Source organism: Centroberyx affinis, unplaced genomic scaffold, assembly GCF_046629955.1.
Source record: "Centroberyx affinis isolate AG114_WGS23_722 - 3 ecotype Tasmania unplaced genomic scaffold, CSIRO-AGI_Caff_v1 ptg000617l_1, whole genome shotgun sequence".
Taxonomy (NCBI): domain Eukaryota; kingdom Metazoa; phylum Chordata; class Actinopteri; order Beryciformes; family Berycidae; genus Centroberyx; species Centroberyx affinis.
Genome location: NW_027279247.1, coordinates 221,814 through 246,605, shown reverse-complemented (window position 1 = coordinate 246,605; position 24,792 = coordinate 221,814). Strand labels below are relative to the sequence as shown.

The window sequence follows — 24,792 nt, the reverse complement described above, 5'->3', positions numbered from 1 at the left end:
TTTACTGACTTCTTAAATGCAGGTAAAAAATGTGTGTATCCTGCCTCATTACCAGGTACCGCTGGGCCTTCATCCCCGAGGCGTCAGATGATTCAGGACTGGAAGTGAGACGGCAGGGGACACACCAGAGAGAGTTTAAGCCCTACGTGGTTCGACTGGCCAAGCTGCTGAGGAAACGAGCCAAGGTATTTCACCCTGCCTCTGTCTGCAGTAATAAGCACGCAGTTATGAAACGATGGAGACAAATGAGTAGATTTTTCATAGCGTATGCTCAGGGCAAGCCTCATTAACTGTCCACCTCTATAATGGAACCTGATCCCAAAATCTGGAGAGGGCCCCTTAATCTAGAATTCCTCAAACAGATTTTGAGACGTCATATTACAGGAACTTTTGTTACCTCTGCAATATTGTGGATTTGATGTCCCTGCTTCCTAGTTAATAAAGTACATCTATCTATCTATCTATCTATTGATGGTGGCAGCACCTCTTTGTTTTGCTCTATGGTTTGTTGACTTCCTAAACTTCTTCTTCCCTCTCTTCCTTCCTAAACAGAGGATAGAATAAACCCAGCTTCTAAGTCTTGGATATTTCATAGATTAAATTAAACTTTAATGATCCCTGTTTGGAATTTGGGTCATTACGGCAGCGAATATTGTCTGTCCAGATAACTTAGTCAACAACACACTGTTATACAGCAAATTTAGTTGTAGATGCAATATATTGTGTGTATATGTACATAAATATATATATATATATATATATGTATGTACTGTGCATAAGTCTTAGGCATATGTCAAAGAAATCCATAAAGTGAAAATGCTTTCAAAACTAATGAAATGAAAAGTTTCTGAATATCAAAAATTTACAATAAACAGCAGTCTACTGACACACTAATGCAGAAAACAAATAAACATCTAAGACTTCTAAGAAATGTATATAAAAAATCTAGGGTGCCTAAGACACACGCACAATACTGTGTGTGTGTGTGTGTACATATATATATATATATTTACACACACACATATATACATGTGTGTATATATATATATATATATATATATATATATATATATATATATATATATATACATACATAGACTATAATATGGCTAAATACATACCCTGTGGCATCAGTGCAAGCTTAAATCAATGATTGTAGTCTAAAGAAAACATACAGTGGGGTTTCTTGAAATTTTGCATTGTCCAGCATTGATACTAAGAATGTAATACTTGGGGTGGGGGTGTTTGCTTGTCTCCCAAGTGGGGTGTTGTGGGAAGGTTCATGAAGCCACACCTGTCTAAGTATCCTCGCACAAGATACTTAACCCCTACCTGCTCCAGGGACACCACACTAGCTGGCTGACCCTTTACCCAACCAGAGAGCGAAAAGAGAATTTCTCCCTTGGAGGAAGAATAACATAGAAAATATCAAAAATCAAATGATTTATTGTTAATTCCCCCCCTCCCACAGAAAAACCCAGAGGAGGACTGCTCCAGCCGCACCCTGTCCTGGGAGCCGGGCCACCTGCTGCTGACCCTCTATGTGATCCGCAGCATGGAGCAGCTCCTGCCCTTCTTCAACCTGCTCAGCCAGGTCTTCAACAGTAAGGCCAGCAGCCGCTCAGGTCCCGCCTACGCCCACACCCCCAGAGACGCCCCCTTCCCCAGCCACAAGGACGGCCACAAGCTGGAGAGCCAGAAAGTGTTCTGGAGTCGAGCTCGGCAGAACATCGAGGAGATGGTGGAGAAAGACTTTCTAGAGGGCCTTATCAAGACGTGAGGACACAACAAGGGGAGGGACAGGGGATGAACGGGAGATAAATGATCAACACTAGTGAAAAACCTCAACTTGTATATGAAAAAAATAAGGGAATATTAATGGGGAACTTAAAAAACAGAATCAAGTTTGTAAATTTTTTTTGTATTTATAATGACTATTTTACTTTTCAAATTCTATTCTATTTAATTTTAATTATTTGTATATATGGAGCAGCTTTGATGACTGATCCTTAACATTTCGTGTGAGTCCTTCGGGACAAAGTGAAGATGCTGTGCCATTCCATATCGATGTGACTTAATAAATAAAGACTTCATGACATGTCTTCATGACATTTAAAATGCATTCATGCCACTTGTGCCTCAGACTACATGAGGTCTTGCAACTTGGACTTACATGCAAAACAGTATGGAGGTTAATGATTCAAACTGATGAACCCTCATTAATTAACCAGTCATTGGTATTCCTAGATTTCCAACAGGGGATGGAGGGAATATTGCCTGGGGCCCCGGACTACCAAGGGCCTCCAAAGCCCCAGGTTCACATGTAGATAAATTCACAATTTAGTTTTACCTTTAATAGTTGTGCATTGAGCATTTTTTTGAATGGACCTATCTGATGGCATGGACATGTGACTGGGTGGGTATTTTGCAGATGCACAATGAACAGTACAGTACAGTACAGGGTCAGATGATGACTACTGGCAGTGTGGGAAGGGGTTATGAATTATTGGTATGAATCATAGATTGTACAAGGTATGAACTCAACAAAAAGGCTTGATGGCACATTGAAGCCGGTGCAAGGCACGAATGCTGTGCAGATCAGCACCACGGACAGCGACAAACCTTACAGCCTTGACTTGCACACTTTCTGACCCATTGACTTGTGAAGATTAAAGAGGCTCTCTTATAGGAAATTACATTTTCCCCTATTTATATACTTGAAGATGAAGATGTTTAATGAAGCTGTTAAAATTACATTTTGTTTGAGTGGTTAAATTTAATTTTGTTACACCATCCGTTTTTACAGGCAGTTTCAGACCAACTCCATCTCCCAACACATCACAACTGGACTTGGTCTTCATTAGCTCCTCACACTTAACAATATTGATAAAATTCTTCCAATCGGGCCAGTTTGCAGCATTTGAAGTGGAAAGTCTCCACTCAGCAGGTTCGCCTCATTTGAATTAGAGGAGCTGCTGTTGTTGGCCAAACAGGGGCCAGTATGTGACTGCTCTGCCTTTAGTATTCAAATCCATTCAATAAATACCCTTTTAAGTGAACTACATTTATTTGCAAAACATGAAGAACATTATTCTTACCCTGAGCCATAGTACATTTGAAAACAAAATCATGAAAACAGAATAATATGGGACCTTTAAATAAACTAAAATTCTCTAGTAAATATGGCCAAGATTTGTCTGAACTGTGTTGGTTCCCTTGGGTTTAAATGAAGCCCCACGCTGTAAAATGACCTTCATAACATGGCAGCAGCATGAGAGACACCACGCATGGCTATGGAGTAGGTTTATTAACCCTGCTCGTCTTAACCCATCAGCAGCCTGCTTGGCCGTTCTCGTCCCCTTGCAGTTCTCGCGAGTGGAGAGGAAGGCTGCAGCAGCAGGGTTGGTACTATCGCGTCACCTGACTCAGAGGAGGGGGCGGGGTGAGATGAAACAATATAAATAAATTAATAAATAAATAAACAAGAGGATGCAAATCCTCTGAAAACTGCCACCGTCCACCGACTCGGTTTGAAGCGAGCATCGCCGGTGGTTGCAGGCTGTCGGTGGGCCGCAGAGAGGACGAGTCCAGGTGGAGGAGGAGGAAAACCGCTGCTGGATGGGGGATGATGCCAGCCAGGCGCTGATGTTCCGCTGCACTCCCCGCTGAAAAGCCAGGGACTGTGGGACTGGTGAGGATTATCCAGGAGGCTGGAGGAAGACTGGGGGGGGGAGAGGCATCGACGAGCATCATCCGGACCGGACCGTTTTGTAAGGGAGGCTGTCCGAGAAATAAGGCGTTACAGTAAGATAGCCTATAGATGCTATTTAATCGGGGGATAAAGGAAAAACGAGCGAAATTAAAGCCTGCAATATGATCCTGCAGTAAGATAATTTGCGCTCATTTACCCACGAGATTTTTTTTTCAAGAAAGGATAACACTGGCCTTGTCGCTCCAGGGAAAAAGTCAGTTCATGATTGTTCCAGAAACCCACAAGGTGCAGATCCCATATAACTGAGTGGGAATCAGCAGCATTTCCAGTATTACTAGAGAGACTAATGTCGCCTTGATCGATTATAATTCCATAGAAAGTGAGCTGCTCCATATTAAATCCAGGTTGTGGCCATTCATTTATTTATTTATTTTTTCTAGCAGTAGTGGCTATCTCTGTCTCCTAGCGTTTACGAGGGCAGCTGGGATCACTGAGGCTGGTCGTTCATTTTGGGAGGGGGGGTAGGACCGGATTGGACGCGTGATTCTCGAGGTTGGACTCCACAGACAGAAGATGTCGGGCCAGACGCTGACGGACCGCATCGCCGCGGCGCAGTACAGCCTGACGGGATCCGAGGTGTCCCGGGCTGTGTGTAAATCCACCACACATGAACAGACGGCCCCCAAGAAAAAGCACCTGGAATGTGAGTAAAGGACCCATCTATCTCTCTATCTATCTATCTATCTATCTATCTATCTATCTATCTATCTATCTATCTATCTGTCTGTGTCCTTCCCACCCTCCATCCATCCTCCCTCTATCATTTACAACTAGGCCACGCACCAAAGCCATGATGGTTGCCTCCCCCATCCATTCCTCTGTGTGTGTGTGTGTGTGTGTGTGTGTGTGTGTGTGTGTGTGTGTGTGTAATGGTCGCTCTGACATGCTCTTAGAGATCCAGGTTCTTCAGTGTGTGCCTCTCTCTCACACGTGTATGCACACACACACAAACACATTATGCTTGGGGGCATTTTGATTTAGACTATAATTGAAAGAGCCAAACTAATTACTGAATTACAGTAGGGCTTCTTCCCCTGATTTGCTTGGCAGAGGAGCGCATGGAAACAGAGGGAAGCCATGACTTAAACCAGATAGTTGTTGGTCCCACCGACTGTAGATTCTTGCTTCCCCCTCCTCTCTCTCTCTCCCAGGTTTAGGCACAGGTATACTGAATAATGAATTCCTGCCCCAGTGCTGCTCCAGTGCTGGTGAATGCATAATTGAAAAGGTCAAAGGTGGTGTTGTTACTAATACAACCACAGACCCTTTGCCCCACAACGTCCCCCCCTCTCTATGGTGGCACAAAAGGTAGGCAGGCACTGTCAGATTCTATCCTTGATTTATTGCTTTATACAAACAAGGGAGCGAGGTTGCGTGTGGGGAGTTCCCTCAATCTGATTTTGATGCCCGTTTCCATCTCTGAAAAGAAACAAATAATATATAATAACATAAGAATATGTCCTGGGAAAAGACATAATGCAGCAAACTGGGGGGGCATTTATTTATCATTACGCAGGATTTGATGCTGCAATCCTTTCTGCCATAATCCAGGGCGAGCGTTCATATGGAAGCCCAAATGGTGACTGTTGAGGACTTTAGGCTATGCCATCATAAATCTAGCAGGACCACTGGGAAAGCTGCACAGCAAACCTGTCAGTGTTAATTTTTCTCTGAGACTGTAAAAATCAACACTGTGCCAACACTTCCATAAACACTATGTCATAAGCACTACATCAGAGTTACTTTAACACTTTGAGATAGTTTTTAACAGCTGCCTCAGAGTCATATCAGCTCTATGAGTGGACAAACAACTCTCCATTCAAAACACTCCACAACGTCAAATAATTGTCATTTGCTGAGTAGAGATGCTTGAAAACTAGACGGGCCTCCAAAATGGATGCTTGGGGGATTTCCTATGGGCTTACATGTATGAGTGTAATGTTTCTTGAAATCCTATAAGGGGTCTAGAGTTCCTAATTGCTCCCCTATGTGTGTGTAAATATTCCTGTACATTTTAGATGCTATGCAACATGTCACTGTGATGTACCAGGCTTTTCATAAACTCCCTACAACCAGTAATAACCCACCATCGTATCACTTCAATCCTTTGACCTTTCCTTTACATCCCATTGTCACTGGGTGCAGGTGGCCTCTGGTCTCACATCCCTCTAAGGACCTTTGACAATTAGGCCAATGGAGGCTCATGAATGCAGCCTGATAAGGCCAGCAGTCCACCGTGGGACCAGATGACGAGAGCCATTGTAGTGTTGTAGCGTCTGTAGAGGTTTTATTGCATCAATGTAAAAACAGAGAAAATGACAGTGGCAAGCAGAACTCGAACCCAGCGGGACAAATCAATCAGCCCAGTCTGTCACCTGGCGTCCAAACTAAAAAATATTTATGACCTGCGTTAAATCATCGCACAACAGATTGGAAAGCTCACCCACTTGCCAAAGATGTGTCAGCATTCTTTTGACGTCTCTCAGTGCTGAGTAAACATTGCCCTCCGCATATACAGTACAGTACAGTAGCTGGTCGATCTTGCTTAACATCACTGGCCTCAGAATGAGCTTGTAGCATGCAAACACCCACTAGCTCCTATTGGTTCCTGTTGTAGGGAAATCCTCTAATTCTATGGATGGGACACCCTCTTAAATTCAGCCAGAAAATCCTCTCTGACCAACTAGCAATATCCAAGCAATATCATGCTGAAAGCTTGATTGTCATCACAAATGTTTGCTGCACTTATGGAGGGCTCAGCCTTTAACTAAGGATAAAAAGCATCCAACTGAACCAAGAACTCCTGCTTTTGTTAATATTTGACTTGTTTCCCTCTTGTCGATGCAACTCCAAACCTTATCATTTCATAATGGCTGTAACAATGGAAGGATTAAGATATTGCATCATCGTAAGTATTACTTCTAGGGATGTCTCGGTGTGAGACATCCCTAGATGTGTCCATGGTCTAGAAAATAATCTCTTATGGATTGTTGCCACTGACAGCCAACTGTTTCCTGGTCTGTTGCTCTGCTGATCTGGTTCAAGTGATGTCCAGAGAGCAGCAGGGCAGTAAGCTCCTCATGCTACAGCCCTAAAGCCCCAGACACAGAGATACAGAGAGAAAAACCAAATCAGAGAGTAATGCATTTGGACTGCATCAGGCCCCCTGTCCTCTTTGAGGAGCAATGGCAGCAGGAATGGATATGTTGGGAAAGTCTGGGCTCCAGGTAGGAACAGACATGTTGGTTTTTGGATAGAATGTGTCAGGGTTCAATTCTCCTTTGTAATTTTGCAGGCCATCCTTTTATACAAACACCCGTCTTTTAAAATACTGGGTGAAGTGTAATTATACTGTAAGGGAGATAGCCTGTATCTGCTAGATGGGAGTGGAGGTTACCTACAGGTTGAAGATGATGGATTGTGACCAAATGGTTGCTGTTTTGAATCCACAAGCTGCTGTCTGGAAACATGGAAAGGTTTAAAGAAAAACATAGTAATTGAAAGTAATAGGGCAATAATAGATATGATGTGTCTCTGTGCAATATATTTAAAATGAGTAAACAAGCTTTAAGAAGCTTGGCAAGAAATTGGAGACACATTAGCCTCCATGACAGATGAGCGTGATACTGATCGGAAGTGCTGTAAACTCTTAAAAGCTTAGAGCTCAAGCAGCAGCACAGATTGATGCCACATTCACCGTTCCTGACGCCACTCGCTTGACTGGCACTCCACATGGCCTGTGTGCATCTAACAGCAGGCTCCTGAAATCTTAGAGCTGCACTGGCGTGTGTGTGTGTGAGTGTGTCTGTGCCTGTGTGTCTGTGTGTGCATGCATGGACGACTGCACATACACGCACGGGTGTGTGTATGCCAAGTGCCTTTGGCAAGATCCCAATGAAAGGAGTTGAAAGAAGATCCAATTGAGAGTGTGTTCTGTATAGGAGTTGCACGGTGCTGAAGAGGAGGTCCAGCTGTGAGTCAAACGCCTCCGGTTCAGCCTGGCTGGCTGAGTCTTCAGCAGGTTTACACACCACCACAGGAGCAGAATGCCTAAAATGTGATGGAGTTACAGAGGTCACTTAAAGGTGCTGTGTGTAGTATTTTAACAAAAATATATCACTAGCACATTCATTTTGATTTAATTACTGTAAACAAATGAGACCATTGTGGAGAAGATTGGCAGCCTCTACCTGCCTCTACACTGTATTTTACATTGTGGGTCATCTGGTTTTGTGGGAAATCTAATAGATTACTTTACAGCAAAAACAGGAAGAGGGCGCTGTTCTTCCAGAGCAAATGTAGCTAAATTTCTCAGAGTTTCATGCAATGGCAGATGGTGGAAGGAGTGAAAGGCCGATGGAAAAATCACTTCCAACATGATTATCCTCTTCAGTAAAGACAAACACTCCCGAGAAGGAGATGGGGAATAAGTAGCAACATCCTCTGTGCAACAGGAAGCAAAGGGGTTTATGGGCAATGTGGTTTTAATTTTAAGAAACACTAGCATGAACAATACCACTGGTGTCAGATAGAGGCTACTAATCGTCTCAACCATGGTCTCATTTGTTTATGGTAAATATACCAATGTATCACAATTAATTTGACAATGATATCTTGATGTGTACTAGATGGAACACCATTAAATTCACTTTTCTGGGAATAATTAAATCCTTTCTCCAAGTCAAGAGCAAGAGTTTGAATTATCTAATCATCTCAATTGGTAGTACGACCATCTGTCACGCTGGCAGGCACAGGGCTCATGGGTTCAAGATAGAGTTGGGAGTCACACTCCAAATCCATGTTCACTGCTAGCAGGAATGACGCCTGTAAAAGTGTTGCTGTAGCCTTGATCACATGGTTGAGCCCAGCTCTCCTGCTATGGGTCGTTATGGTGATGTGTCTTTACTTGTGAGGTGGGTTTATGGCAGTTTTGGGAACTGCTCTTCCCAAAACAACCTGGTGTGAGATCATCTCAGCTCTATTACAAGCTGATGGAAACAGATACCACAATGTTTTTGATAAAGCTGATCCTGTTTATTTTTTTTGTTTTGCCTACATGTACTGTCAGAAATATTGTAATGACAATGAGAGAGCATGGAAGCTATACTCTGGTGGCAGAATAGGGGGGGCCATGGGACTTTTGCCCCCCCGACTTAAGCCCTATTTAAATGATAATATTAAAGCGCTATCATTTTGAGTAGGAGACTTGATGAGTGATGGGTTGTTATTTTATCATCTATAAGTTACATCATTGGAGTTCACCACAATTTTACATTTAACAGCTGTGGACTAGCCCATTTACCTATCAAAAGCTTGATAGGTATTGGATTGGATTGAACTGGATGGATTACACAACAACTTTTGGCTAATGAATCAATTAAAGCATCAATTACATGCCTGGTGCACACATTCTCCCCTTCATTCTGCTGCTGCAGCACAAAGCAGCTCCCGGCCGCTTGTTGTCTAAATTGAAAAAGCAGCCACAAAATGACTACTTTTGTTAGGGTCTATTAGGGTCTATTTTGTTATTATTTCCAACTAGAAGCAATTGAAGTCGTATTTAAATTTTTTCTGGACTCGGAAGTAGGAGCTTACGAGGAGCGCTTCAAGGTAGTATTTCTCTGGTTTGGTCAGGATAACGACTGAGCTGCTTTTCAGTCTGAATCCAAAGGCCTCAAGTGCAGATCAGAGGACACGCAGGGCGGCCGTGGCCCACAGGGAGACAACTAGTGAACTACAGTAACAAGGTTTGGGTGTCTGCCAAATGAAGATGGCTTTGTTTCCAAAGACTGGCCCCCACCACCCCTAGTGCTCCTAATAGCCTCCATCTTTATCTGGTACTTGTGTTGCCCCAACCTCTTAATCCTCCTGCTATGTGGGAGTTATGAAAGGTTTATGGAGTTGAAGGCCTTAATGATTTTGGTTGATAATGTCTGACATTCTCTCTCTTTCTCTCTCTTTCTCTCTCTCTCTCTCTCTCTCTCTCTCTCTCTCTCTCTCTCTCTCTCTCTCTCTCTCTCTCTCTCTCTCTCTCTCTCTGCATACAAACTTTAAACCCAGACAATGTTCATCACTGTGACCTTGTTTCTGATTAACCGTTATGGCTGATACTCCGTCTGTGTGTGTTGCATTAATTATCACCAGCTCTGCTGCTGTTCTAAATCCGCAGTCACTCCAATTAACAGGTTTCCTAAGAGGAGATGCATTCATGCTCTGCTTATAGCTAATGGAGGATACATGTCTGCTGTGTGTGTGTGTGTGTGTGTGTATGTGCACAGGAGGGTAAGAGGTGAGAAACATAAACAACATGCTGTGTCCTCTTTGGCTGCTACGGTGCTGTTACCACAACATGAGTCACCATCAATGTGTTATCATGTTTGAGAGGCAGACAGTGTCATTTGGAGAGGGGGCTGGTCCTCTCATGTCTGTCTCGAGGGCCTTGTGTGTGTTCCTGTACATGTTTAGCGCATAGAAACTGTTAAATATTGTATTTAATACCACTCCGCCTGGTGTACAATAACATCATTATGCAATATCTTGTGTTCTGCATCTTGTAACATGTAGTTTGTGTGAAACCCAGTTGAATTCTAGGTGTTAGCCCATCTGTCTCTCCATTGTTTTGGTGTTACTCCAAAATACAATTCAATTATTAACAAAAGTCTGAATTAGAACATGGATGTGAAGCTTTGTGTGTCTATACCGTAACACTGAGTAATACAGAATCAGAAAAATACACAAATAGTTTCTCTGACAGCACTGGACAAAGAGACAGTGTGTGTACTTGCAGTGGTATGCATGTGAGAGTCAGTATAAAGCGTGTGTGTGTGTGTGTGTGTGTGTGTGTGTGTGTGTGTGTGTAAGTGTGCATGCGCCAGAGAAGGACAGCGCAGAGCAGGGAGGAGCACCTTCCAGGCTTTCTGAACGTTTTCAATTTCTCTCTATTTCCCATTTTCACCGCTCCCTTCCTCTGCCTCTCCCACTACATCTTTCCGACCATTCCTCCCACCCCTGTTTCTCTTTCTTCCACGGTGCCTTATAATGATTCTATGCTGTGCTAGCTTAGCGGCGAGTCACAGTGCTCAGTGAAAAGAGAGGATGGTAAAGGGAGGTTCGGTAAGAGGGCTCAGCACGAGCTGCAGTGCCGATCTCACGACGGGTATTCTTGAAAGCCACAGACTGCCTCTCTAATGTCTAGCACTGTGCGGGAGGTGGACTTTCCTCCCAGCGATGTGTGTCCAGATTAATGAACTGGGGCCAGGAACACCCATAAAGCTACTGTGAGACCCTTATCTACTCTAAACCTCAGCAGTCACTTTAAACTGATTGTCCTCCATTCTCCATACTTCCCACCTCCTCCCATGCTGCTTCTTTCTCCCATGATCTTTGGAGGTTGCAATGCCCTTGAGCCTGCTAGTCCAGTGAAAATAGCGTTAATGTTACTGTACAGCATATGCATGATTGGAACTACACTGCAACTCTGCATTTCCCATCTCACTGTCAAGAGAAATGTGTCTTATCTTGTGTCTTATCTATGTTGTTTTTTTTTTTAAAAAGATTTATTTTAGGCATTATTGATAGAGACAGTGAGGTATGGGAGAGAGAGGGGAGGACATGCAGCAAATGACCGCGGGCCAGATTCAAACCTGGGTCGCTGTGGGAAGGACTGAGCCTTATGGTACGCGCTCTACTCAGTGAGCCACTGGGGCACCCTTATCTATGTTGTTTTAGGGATGCACCATCTTTAAGTCGGTAGATGTGCGCCCAGTGATGCTCAATTTTATCAGTGTTTCTCTGGGAGGATGTACTGAAGAGAAATGGCCAGAATGTACCAGAGGTTTGCTTTACCCAGTCCAGTAAGCGGGTAAACTGTTGCTTGTTCCATTATGCAGGTAAGCGGCAGCCTGCCCAGTGGCACACAGCAGTAAAGGGCCATGTCTACACCCAGGCTGGGTATCAATAATGCAGGAAGGCTTGGGTTTCCTGCTGTTTTATTGCCCTGTCTGACTGCTGAGCTCTGCCTCAGGACCAGGCCAAGCATTAAGAGACTGTGGTGCCATGAAGAAGTATTCCCCTACTGACTGATTTTCTACTGCATTTTGTTGTGACACTAAATATTATCACAACTTATGACAAAGCCATCGCCACCAGAAACACCAGATAAAAGGGACTGAATATAAAAATGATAAACACCCAATGCCTCTGTGGGAAAGATTACCAAATGGTTCTGATAGTCTTTCACAGTGCCATGGACGAAGTGAACTGCTTCAGCTTTTGGGCATGAACTGCTTGTTTCAGGTCTTCGCTCAACCTCTCAGTGGAGTTTAGGTCTAGGCCTTCCGAAAACTTTCAATTCTTTGTGCTTCAGCCATTCTGATGTAGACTTACTTGTGAGTTCCAGATTGTGGACTTGTTGTAGCCAACGATATATATATGTCAGCTTCAGCTCGTGGACAGCTGGTCTGACAAAACAGAATTCATGGTTCCTTTAATGAAGGCAATTTGTCCAGGTGCTGATGCAGCAAAGCATCCGCAAACAATGACACGATTGCCAACAAGTTGTGGTAGCATCACTGTGGAATGCTGTTTTCTTTTCACCAGACTTAACAGGGCCCATGTTGGCCAAAAGTTTGAGCTTCATGCAGATGCTTCTTGGCAAACGTGAGATGAGCCTTCATGTCTTTCTTACTTAGCAGTCTTCCTTGCTACTGCCATGAATCCCATTTTTCCCCACTGTCTTTCTGATGGTGGTAGTCATGAACACTGACCGTTACCAAGGAAAGAGATTACTGTAGATCCCTGGATGTTGATCTAGGGTTTCTTCGTGATGATTTCATGCTTCGCTCTGTTTGGCAGGATGGTTACTCCTTTGTCTCTGTGGTTCAGTGGAGCTCTGTAATCTTAAGAATTGCTTTGGAAGTTTTTGGAGATGGGAATCAACTTTTTTTCTGTAGGTCTTCAGGAATTTATTTTGGTTGTGGCATGTTTTTTTTTTACCTTGCATACCAAACAAATTAGAGAAGCACCAAACTGTGGTGTCTACCAGACTTTCTGTACTCTACTTCTCATCTACTACAACCCACAAAAAGATCTGACCAAATTCAATGCTGCAATCAAATGGGGGGCAAATATGTTTTCACTGTACTGTATCACCTCTCAATTTCCTTCCTTCATTCCCTCCTTATCCACCTCTACCTCCCACCCTCCTTCCCTCTGTCTCAGAACAGGCCCAGCACCTACTGTATACAGTTACAAATCTTTTTTTGACAGAGAGTCCAACAACCAGAGCTCTCTTGGCTCCATAATTAGGCTCAACATACAGGGAGGATATCTGTCTCTTCCCTGGGAGTAGAACTAGAACCCAACCAGAGATATACAAGCCAGACACAAGCTAAGGATTTGCTATTCAGACAGGGAAGAGCCATAGCCTCAAGGGAGGTGAACTGCTAATAAGGGACCCAGGGATCTAGGGATGACAAGTGAATGTACACAGGCAGGGATGGCAGACCGATGATGCAGAGGATAGATATATCGACAGCACTTGGGATTTTTTGTGGGAGGGAGCATAGGTAGTTAGCAGATATGGGAGCTAGGGGGCTGGGTAAGGGGAAGGACAATTAAAGTAATTAGAGATTGATCGTTGAACACAGCAGGCAAAAGCAGACTGGTTCTCAGGGAAAACATATTTATTGAAAGCCTGTTTGGGTGCTCTGTTAAGTGATGAACGAGGGTAGAGGGGTGAATAGAGGGGTGTACATTAGGTTGGTAATGGAGTAAAGAAGGATTCGGAGGGCAGATCAAGTAGGTTCACTTACAGACTTAAATTAATAATCGGCAATATTTTAATCTAACTAAATGTCTATTTTGCTACTCTAAAGAGTGCTACCTATAGAAACTCAAACTTCATCAACAGAAAATCCAAGGAAAATGACGTCACAGTACTGGACACACTGTTTGATTGACAGGTGATCTGTGGGAAGAGCAGAGCAGAAACACCACAGCAATGAGCGCTGAGCACCAAAGATGGAGACAAAGAAAAAAAGCAAAACAAGGATTAGCACTTAAAAAATCATGAGATCTTCCATGACATTTTTAAGCTATCTCAGACTATTTTTGGGTTTCACAAATGAACCTGTTAACTTGAAGTTGTGAAGGCTGGGACAATGCAAACGAGTGAAAAGTCAGTTCTATATGAAGACCGTGCTGCTATCTATGTCCAGCAGCAACAGCAGTAGCATTGTGTGGGATGCCAGCTTTTTCCTCGGATGTCTCTTCCAGTCTCCACAGTGTCTGGATCCCGATGGCTTCCTCTTTGCTTGGCTGCCACATTGGTGCTCTGCTACGCTGGCCCACAATGCTTTGTGGGTATTTTTTTCCCCCTGTGCGTTGCTTGGGGGGGGAAGAGGAGCTATAAATAAACACAGTGCTTTCATGGTCCATTCATGTGCAGTCCAACAAAGCCTCACTCACGCTGCATGGCTTCTACTGGAGCTGCATTCTCACATAGGGATGGTGGTCGCATGAGTCATCTGCTCAACATTATGGATCTACATGGAATATGAGATTAAACTGATCCGTTTCTCCCTATAGAAAATAACAGATCTACATATTAACAGGGAATAAATTAGTTTGCATAGAGGTTACAGGGACAGTATTTAATTAGTATTTATATTAATTCAGTGCTGAATTGAGTGTTGAATCTACTTTCTACTGTTGCGTGTCAGCCCATACTGGTGTGTTGCTGCAGTATTGGTTGACATGACTCATATACAGCCGGCATTGGCTAGATGACCCCTATCAGTTTGCTGCTGTGGGAGTTTGCACCTGTGAAAATGATTTCAAAGGAATTTTACTGCATCCTTGATGCCACAGAAAAATATGAGCACTAGTTGCCAGGGAAACCACCTTGGCATATCCCCATTGGTATTCATTGGTACTCTGGTAAAAACCCATCTGTGAGAAATGTGATGTATGTATGTGTGTGTGTGCCTGTAGGCTTGTGTGTATGCTTGCAGCGTGTCTTGTGGTGTGTGCATGCTTGGCAGTTTGCCTCCAGTTTTACTCTTTCAAACCCAGTGGCTTTGATATCAGTTACATGTATTGATGTGTTATAGTGCGCTATTTGAAACCAGAGTCCTGTCAATTCTGTGTTGGGTGTGGCAGACACCACAGGGCATTCTGATATGCTATTCAGTTACAGTGATCTGACACCATGTTGGTCAATAGAGCACATATGAGTCCTAAGTGTGCACAGTAGAGCATGCATAGTATGTCGGAAAGAGACCACTGGGTCACCAGCCAAATCCACCCCAAGATACTTAACACTATTAAAAAACAGCTATTGCAATGTACCTTGCATTTCTGGGCCCTATTTGTTGTTTGGTAGGGTATTCCTTATGTGTCCTTATTCCTGTGCATTACTATATTTCCCACAAAGCAATTTTCCTGCCGTCTTAAACATCAACAGTAAACATCAGGTTTTGGTGTCAGTCCCTCAAAGAGCAAGAGCTTCTTTCTAGACTCACCGTTTTGCACCGACTTTCAACAATCATATAGGGAGAAGTCCATCGTAGAAGAGGCAGAGACACCAAGAGAGGCTCAGTAGACCAGAATGCAATGCAGGACAGGACCACGATCATAGACACAGCCAACATTCACAAACTAGCCTACGTGACTAGCTAGCTAACAGGTGATGCCCATACACCCACCTGTGATTGAAAGTAACAAGTTCACGCCCCTTCTCTGAGGGTTGTGGAGAGGCATTCTGGGAAACATAGGAATAATAGGAAGACATGGCAGGTTTAGGGAAAGTGGGTACACCAATACAACACAAATAACTCCTGGAATGCAGAGCACAGATTGATGATATATAACAGTGTAATGGTATCTGATGGGGGGAATTTTCAAGACTTTTCCAGTGATCCCATGGGACACATTCATGGATATTCCAACTGGAAATGTGTCTGAAAGTGAAAGATGGAACATTTATGTACCGTAGGTAAGGTGAAAGTCTGCAGTCCTGTTATGTCTTGATAATATCCTTTTGCCATGGTGAGAAGAAAGGGTGAGGATAGCTGCTATTAAGTACCTTTGAGCAAGGCACTGCACTGAGGCTGACCCTGCACTTTGACCTCTCTGATGAAATGCGTATCCTTTATGTAGGTAACTATGCATGTATGTGTATCTAGGAGAGATATGCATCATGACACATTTCAACTAGCTCAACATGGCTAAGAAACCTCAATTCTGTCTGTTTATTCCAACCACTGATGAGAGCTTCTGTCTCAGAGTTAGCATGAAAGAGGCAGTGTCTCTCTCCAGTGTCAGATTGTGGCATGTATGCAGCTTAATGTGAGTTCAGTTTGGGAAAATATGACCTGTCTTTTCATGGGGAACAGCAGATTGTGCATAATCGTGGTTTTTGAGTCAGCTTTGCTGCTTGTCAGAAAGTATGGTGATAAATGGTGATACATGGTTGCATTATGAAGCATTGGTTGTGTGTGTATGTGTGCGTGTGTGTGTGTGTGTGTGTGTGTGCGTGTGTGTGTGTGTGTGTTTCTGTGACTGGTCATGGGTCTTTCATACAGACAGGTGTCTTTCTGTCTTCTTGTCATCTCCCCCCTATCATTTTACAGTCACACACACACACACACACAACATAGAGGATGCGAACATGTCAGACCCATGATGCTGCTCTCTTCTACTCGCTCTACTGCACAATGACGCCTCAGGTGCTGTGGCTCTAAAATAGAGCAGAGGGAGTGTGTGTGCATGTGTGTGTGTGTGTGTGTGTGTATGTGTGTGTATGTGTGAGAGTGTGAGTGTATAATATAGCAGAATAGTGTAAAGGCTTTCGTAATCCTCATGTCATGAATAACCTTGTATAGCAGCTAAAAATTCACAGGCTTTAACTGAAGGACATTATCTGCACATACTGTACTTTCACTGAGGAATAGAAATAGAAATACAACATCATAATAATCTAATAAATTGTGAAATGTTGTAAAAGACTATTAGCCTAATGTTTTGGCTACTAAGACTTTGTGGCACCAGAATTGGTGCTCTTATCATCATTATTATTATTGTTATGTTATATTCTATTACATATCTTGTTAAATGTGCTGTGTGTAGCATTTTTAAATATCAAAATATCATTGTCAAATAATAATACCTTGGTGACATAATGACAGTGAACAGATTTTGGAGACAAGACGATTTTGGAGACGATCAGTAACATCATTTCTCAAATTGAAGACTGCATTTCCCATAAACCCTGTTGCCACTTGTCCCCCCCACCCCCTCCCTCTCTGGCATCTTTGTCTTTACTGCTGGAAGTGATTTTTCCATCTGCCTTTCACTTGTTCCACCATCTGCCACTGACAGAAACTCTGAATGCTTTCACTCTGTTTGCTCTGGAAGAACAGTGCCCTCTTCCTGTTTTGTGCCATAAAGCAATCCTGCAGATTTTCTGCCAGATCGACCCGATGGCTCACAATGTAAAATGCAGTGTAGAAGCTGGCAGAGGCTGCCATGGTCTCATTTGTTTACAGTAATTATACTAATGTCTCAAAATGAATGTAGTAATGATTTATTGATGTTACAATTTTACACAAAGTAAGTATATTACAATGTCATATTTTGATATATAGAGATTTATTCTGTCTTTACTTGACTGCATTTAAATGGTATAAAATTCAAGAACAGGAGTCGATAGAACAATGTATTGTCTTTCATTGTTGATATGTCAGTGGAAATATTGATCTTGGGATAAATGTATGTAAATCCAAAATCAAGTAATTATGTACGTATCTGTGTGCGTGTGTGTGCATGAGTGTGTGTGTGTGTGTGTGTGTGTGTGTGTGTTTGTGAGTGTGCGCGTGTGTGTGGACTGGATCTCATTTTACAGCCTCACATTAAACTCAGCTCGCCTCATGTATTTTAAGGCCCTCTTTTCTCCCATATGCCTTGGTCAGCGATGGCAGAGTAGCACAGTGGCACAGTAGAGCAGTGGTGCATCATGGGCCGACTGCTGTCCCAAACCTCTGGGGTGCCACACACTGAGCCCCTGTGTGTGTGCGTGTGTGTGTGTGTGTGTGTGTGTGTGTGTGTGTGTGTGTGTGTGTGTGTGTGTGTGCAAGCAAGTATGTATTCTAAGGTCTTCCTTTTCGCTAATGCAGCTGAATGCCTGTGGTTCTGGCTGAGTGTAGATGTGTCTATTCCTGTAATCACCAGCCACTGACTGCTAGTCCTGCTATTACTGCTCTTACAGCTGGACCGACTCACTCTGCAATTACTCTCAATGGTTCAATACCAGCACTTTTCTGTGGCAGCCCTCCCTGATTCTACATCGCCTTCAGGCTTTTACCAGGGCTACTCATCATATTTATCGCTCCTTCTGCTGTTACTTGCACTCACCCACTAGTTCAGTCTGGACTATTTTCCGCGTCGGGGCCCCAATCTCTAAAGTGTTTGAATTCGGTTGATTTCATTTCATGCTAAATGAACACGGCAGAGGGCCAGGCAGGATAAAGGTGAGGTATGATGGTAATTATTTCCGAGCCCTAGGTTATTTCCAAGGCCTCCATCACATACAATACCTTGTTGTTAGTCATCACTCACTCTGAGGTAAGAGCATCCCAAATGGCATTCATACCAAGAGTCCCTGTGAGTTCATATTTCTGCCCTGTAGAACAAGGCAGTTTGAAAATGCAGTTAAATAAGCTACTTAAGTCACAGCTGTGAGTCAGTCTCGCTTTAGCTACACCTATTCCGCTTTGTATAGTGGCTTGGCGATGATGAAAGATACAGGGAACATTATTCAGCACATTTTTAACACACACTGGGGAATTCATGGAAGTCGGCCAGTATGCTGTTGCCAGTATGCTCTGTACTGTAGCTGAGCTGAATTCAAACCACATTTTAAACATCCTCAGATGTTTTGCTCATGCTTACGTATCTTATACATGGTTCATTCACATCAATCATCAATCAATCAATCAATCAATCAATCAATCAATCAATCGATCAATCCCTGCAAAAAATATCCATCTTAAGAAGTCACTGAATCTATAGTACTGAGTCTTAAAATTGTATTTGAAAAGTATTTGAAATGTTAAAAAAATCTGCCATATGATATAATTTCGCTATATAAATGTAATCAATTATTATTATTATTATTATTTCAGTAGTTTCCAATGCAGATCAAGAATTTCCTTGATGGAACTGCCATTTTCTTGATACTAGTAGAGTGATCTGCCTTATTCTGCATTGTATCAAGATATATCAACACTTGTTTTTAGAACATTCCTGAAACAGGTGAAACTGTATAGGAAACAAGTGCCAGATTTGTTCACATGCTTCATGAAAAATAGGTCTCAGTCTTAAATGCTCCATTTGAAATTTGAGCACATACACAAGAAGACAAAATAATCTTGATAATCACTATTTTGTATGGTTAGTCAGACCGGGAGGCAATGACAATAATTGTGATCTATTGTGTAATATACAGAATTTGTATCCATGCATGCAAATGTAAGTAATTGTTAGTCAGGGTGACTGTCTGTGTGTGCTGCACTCCACTGAGGCTACGGACTGAGCTGAGATACACGCGCACACACACACACACACACACACACACACACACACACACACACTCTCTCTCTCTCTCTCTCTCTCTCTCTCTCTCTTACACACAGTATGAATAATTGAGAAGGAAGGCAGGGGGAAGACAGTGAGTCAGGAGTTCCTGCTGAAGTGTTGTTCAGCATCCCAATCAGACCTGAGACTCTCTGTCTTTGCCTCTCTCTCTCTCTCTCTTTCTCTCTCTCTCTCTCTCTCTCTCTCTCTCTCTAACTCTTTCTACTGGATTAGGATTATATTCTATGTCAAGTAATAATCCCAGACATTTTCAAATAAATAAATGTCTGTTTGGCTACTCTTTATTGCTGACTGATGTAACACAATAGTGATTCAACCTATATCCAGTTCATGAAACCTTTTACATTTGCTGTTCTAACACTCGGTCTCTGGTAGGTCTTACCTGGGAAAAATCCTCTGGCGCACAGGAAGTGATGTGTTTTACGTTTCATGCAGCAGCAACAGCGATTTGTTTGGAATAAACAGAAGAAGAACTGGGTAGTTAGCATGAGCTGCGGTAGCCACCATGGCTAAACAGACAAAGAAAAGAAACTCAAACTTCATCAACAGAAGGAAAAAGATGTCAAAAAGATGACTGGACCTACTGTTTGATCGACAGCTGATCTATGAAGAGCAGTGCAGAAACACCACGGCAATGAGCGCTGAGCACCAAACATGGAGACCAAAAAACCACAAGGATCTTGCAGCTTACTACTATAAACTCTCAGAATTGTCTAGTCACTACGCTCTCATGTGGACGATTTGGGCATGATGCACCTACTTGTGTAGATATTAGATGTGGAGTGGCTGTGCATTTGTGTCTCACAGTCTGGCAGAAGTGCTAACGCTCATAGTGGGAGATAGAGGAGAGAGAGACGGGTAGACAGACAGAGAGAGAGAAGTGGGGAGAGCTCAGATGAAAAGCGTAGGAAGATGCAGGCAGCTGACTCATGAGCCCTGCAAGGATTATCCTTCTTTTGTGTGTGTGTGTGTGTGTCTGTATGAACATCTTTTGCCTCACCACTGGAAAGGCATCCATAACAATCATTACTGCATGATGAAAGCATTGTAGCGGAAGCAAAACAGCGAGCAGACTTTTAACATAACTATCACAGCGCTGTGACCTTGAACGCATCCATCTATCTTTCCCAGCACACTCACTGTGGGCTATTTGATTAGGTTTCATTTGGGGAATAGAAAAATGCATGATAAACTAAAAAAAAAAAAAACATGTATATTTGACCCCAGAGTTACGTAAAACACTGTTATGGTCTTCGATGGAAGGCAAAATAGCTTGACATACAATACAAAACACAATAAAAGCGCTATCAAAGCACTTCTGCTAAACAGAAAGATTGAAGAGTCCTGTTTGGAAATTCATTTTGGAATACAAAATATCATTACCTGAAGGTCAGCATTTGTAAATTTGCAAATATAGAAGGTCTATCTTATAGGATATCTTATTTTGGAGCAAAACTTCCCAGTGCCTGGACTCTCCATTGACAGGACAGAATATATCATTATAAATCAAATGACAGATGTGAGACAGATTTCTGGATGTGAGGTGTGAGGCAATTACAGTCTATATTAAGCTAGAGAGGAAAATTCAATAGCAATTGCTGGGCTGCCTCTCCGTCTGTTGGCAGTAAACAAACAGATATGGATATGACACTATTAATGAGTCCCAGGACTCCATAGCAGTCACTCTGTTTGCCCTGCTCAGCTGAATCAAGGCTTTTAAAATGATGCCGGTCATGTTTTCTGTCTCTTTCCTTCTTCTTTCCACACACACGCCTACTTTATCTCATTCCTCACTCCCCCCTTGACGATATGCTGTGAGATTTGCTATAGCAGAGCTAAGGAGGATATCGCTCCTATCTGCCAGTAAATAGCTTTCGTTCACAGAGGCCAAGGTGTTATCTGATTGATGCTGGTGAACGGGAGGAAGGAAACAGCTTGAGATTACGCTCCTTTTTTCAGTATCAGAGGAATATACCAAGTTTTTGGGAGATTGGCCCTTTGGTCAACTTAAATGTTAAGTGATTAGAATACAGACACTAAAACCATCCATGTGTCCCTGGTAGATCGTTGGCTCTGGTGCCCCATGCTAACTGTCTGTTGCTGTATCTGCCTGGCTGTCTTTCTCTACGCTCTGTATGACTGAAAATCTGTCTCTCTTTACATTTCTGTTTAATTCTCTGTCTCTTTCTATGCTGTGGAATATTCCACTCTTCCTCTACTTGTGCTAGTGTTAATAACTGGCTGCAGAAACGAACAAAGAGGCAGCAGGTGTGACTCAGACCAAGCAATGGTGACAGAGTGTGAAGCACCCAAGGTTGCAGCTGAATACATTTCATAATCTTTGAACATGTCAGTATCCTGAAACCATTTTGTAGTTAGAAATATCCCAACCTGCTTGCAAAGATAAGACTCTTAAATGGATTAAGTCTTCTACTGACAAAATCAGAAGAATTCACATTTTCAGATGGAAAACATACACTGAAAACTGTCAATCGCAAAAAGTAATTTTGTCTAGTACTGACACGTAAAATCTTAATTTGCTTCAAGCAAAACAATCTGCCAATGGGGTGAGATAATCTCACTTGTTTCCAGTGTTTCACCTTTTTTTAAAAATGTTCTTCAAATAAATTACAATATCTTGAATTAACACTTTGCTAGTATTGTAAAGTTCTTAAAATAAGTTGATTTGCATTGGAAACAAGTGAAAATATCTCATTCACTGACAGATTTTTTCACTTCTTTTGAGAAAAATAAGATTTTAAGACTCAATACTAGACTAAATGACTAAATATTTTTGCAGTGTAGGACTCATCGTGTTAATGTTTATTTCTACTTCATGAGAATGCACATAGTGGAAAGTGACAATGAAGGACGGGAGAAAGAGAGGTTGTGATATGCAACAAAGCCCAAACCCAGTACCATCACATGGCATTTATTCCAGCACGCTCCTGTCTTAAACATTAAGCTGTGTCTAGCCCATCTGGCTTCTTCCACCATCCCTGGAGTGGCCCATCATGTCACTGATCGATTCTCAAAGGGCTTCCAGTGTACTGTACGTTGCACCTGTACTGAATGTCTCCACTGCTAATTCCCATCATCTAACCCCCCTTGCTCCTCTCTGCTCCTCAGATCTGATCCAGGCCACCCAGGAGTCCAATGTGAACGTCCCCCAGATGGCCGACACGCTGTTTGAGAGGGCCGGCAACGCCAGCTGGGTGGTGGTCTTCAAAGCCCTGGTCACCACACACCACCTCATGGTGCACGGTAACGAGGTGAGCTCAACACACACACATACTGTATACACCTCACGTACAGTACATATAGGCATAGATTCAGTCTAGAGGTTAGAGAAGCAGACTTGTGACTTGGAGGTTGTCGGTTCAAATCTCCAGGCTGGCTGGGAAAATTTGGGAGTGACAGACAAACACTGTCTCAGAAACACACATGGGGATTCTCCATAGATATCGTTTTAGCTCACCACCAGCCATGCAATTAGCAACAAGACTGCTAATAAATTCCCTGTAGCTTATTAACCTTCTGCTTTGGGGTCATGACCTCCTGACCCGTGATTTGTCCTGAAGATAGCTGGAGAAATGCAAAAGCTCTGAATGGTCAACCAGGGGGCAACTCAGAGAGATAAGCAGATGCTTCTTTACCGCCCAGCAAATTGACCACACTGCTACTGAAATCGGCTAGGGAAAAGCAGATTAGACAGAAAAGAGGGAGTGAGAGAGAGCATGAAACAAGACATGTAAGGAGAATGAGAAAATATTCTGTAGTAGAGAATGAGAGAGATTGTAATGGATGGAGACCAAGAAACAACAGCAAAGAGAGAGACAGTGGGATTCAAATGAAGAAAGATGACCGCACTCTGACAGGCAAAGTGTGGTGGTGAGATCTAGCTAGTCAGGGGTCAGTCACACACGCACACACACACACACACACAAAGGACAAAGGAGATTATATGTTTTTCCATGCATGTGCTAATATCTGTGTGATGTATCTGTAGCTCAAGTGCACAGTGTGTGTGCATGTCTCTCTCTGCACATATGAGTGTTTCAGTGTGTATATGGACTGTATGGGAGAGGGTGGTATAAAAATATATATGGATATTATTGGCAGGCAAATCTACAGCCCCCTCCCTCTATTTCCCTTGAGATTTGTTTGTAGTGAACCAGGTGTGTAGAGACTAGCTTGGCTTTGGTATTGTCCCTGATGTGGAGAAAGAGAGCATTGACTTGACTGGAGAGAGAGAGAGAGAGAGAGAGAGAGACAGAGAGAGAGAGAGAAATAGGGAGGGGGAGAGTAAATGTGTACTATCTCACCAATTCCCCTGGGAGGATTTCTCATTCTTATCCTCCCTTCACTTTAATTGGGCCCTGTCTTATGAAAATGGAGCTACTGAATAAGCATCAGGAGTGAGTGTTTGTGTGTGTGTGTGTGTGTGTGTGTGTGTGTGTGTGTGTGTGTGTGTGTGTATTTTTATGTCTGTGTGTTAGGAAGTGTTTGGAATACACTATTTCTTGCTGGGCTGTATAATACCCTGTGCAGAGATGTCCTATTTGTCTTTATTATACTCTAGTGCCTGGTGCTTTCCGTGTGTCTGATTTGTATTCACACCTCTCCCACTCAGTAAGGCTGCTGCTTTGCTCCTTTAACGCTGCCTCGCTCTAATCATTAAAGCCAAAGACTAGTGATAATGTCACACTTTATATAAATTCTGCTTTCTGGTACACACACAGTTTTGCAGGTTTTTGGTGTGTTGATAATGCTGAACAGCTCCAAAGAAATGGCGGTGAACATGAAACAAGCCTCCTCTCTTACATTTAAGATGCAGCCATCTGTTTGAAAATGATTATCATAAAAAGCTAATATGCAATGACTGCTGGGAAGAGCATCAGATTTTAACTTTTTTCTACTGTGGTGTAATCATTGCAGGGATCCAACCCACCCTGCATCTGTCTAGCATTACGCCTGCACTATTTTCCAGACAGTTCCCAGGTTTGACATATAAAAAGTGGGACTTTTATGGCTACAACTTTGTGTGTGTGTCTGAACATCTGTATGTTTTCAATGCAAGCAATTTGAGATGTTGGATAAAATTCTTCTTTTCTGTTCTTTTGAATGAAGACAAAAATGTATAAGTTCTACCTCAATTAATTAATAACAACAATAAGTCATATCTTCGAGTTCTGGTGATATGCATTATCCCTCTAATGTAAGTACATAAGAATGGAGTGTGTTACTTTTCTCCACCATGCACCCATTCACCACCAGTTGCACGCTCACAAATGATCTTGGAGCAAACAGTACAAATTTTAATGAATGAATAAAGCTGGTTTTGCAGTAGCTGAATACAGAGACTT

The 24,792-nt window shown here is 42.7% G+C and overlaps 2 protein-coding genes across 3 annotated transcripts in view; both read left to right on the top strand.

The window, feature by feature from the left end:
• Positions 1–55: 55 nt before the first annotated feature.
• On the top strand, positions 56–2,087 carry LOC139643481 (protein DOP1A-like; the record flags this gene model as incomplete). The annotated part of the gene is made up of 2 exons (XM_071518629.1): positions 56–185; positions 1,472–2,087. Coding segments are annotated over 2 exons (439 nt in total), but the record flags the coding sequence as incomplete, so codon positions are not given.
• Positions 2,088–4,285: 2,198 nt separating this feature from the next.
• Positions 4,286–24,792, top strand: part of LOC139643475 (clathrin coat assembly protein AP180-like) — a 43,268-nt gene continuing 22,761 nt past the window's right edge. For both annotated transcript variants that reach the window (XM_071518623.1, XM_071518624.1), the window contains exons 1-2: positions 4,286–4,415; positions 22,556–22,698. In XM_071518623.1, coding sequence (XP_071374724.1) covers positions 4,286–4,415; positions 22,556–22,698 — 273 coding nt within the window. The remainder of the gene's footprint in view (positions 4,416–22,555; positions 22,699–24,792) is intronic.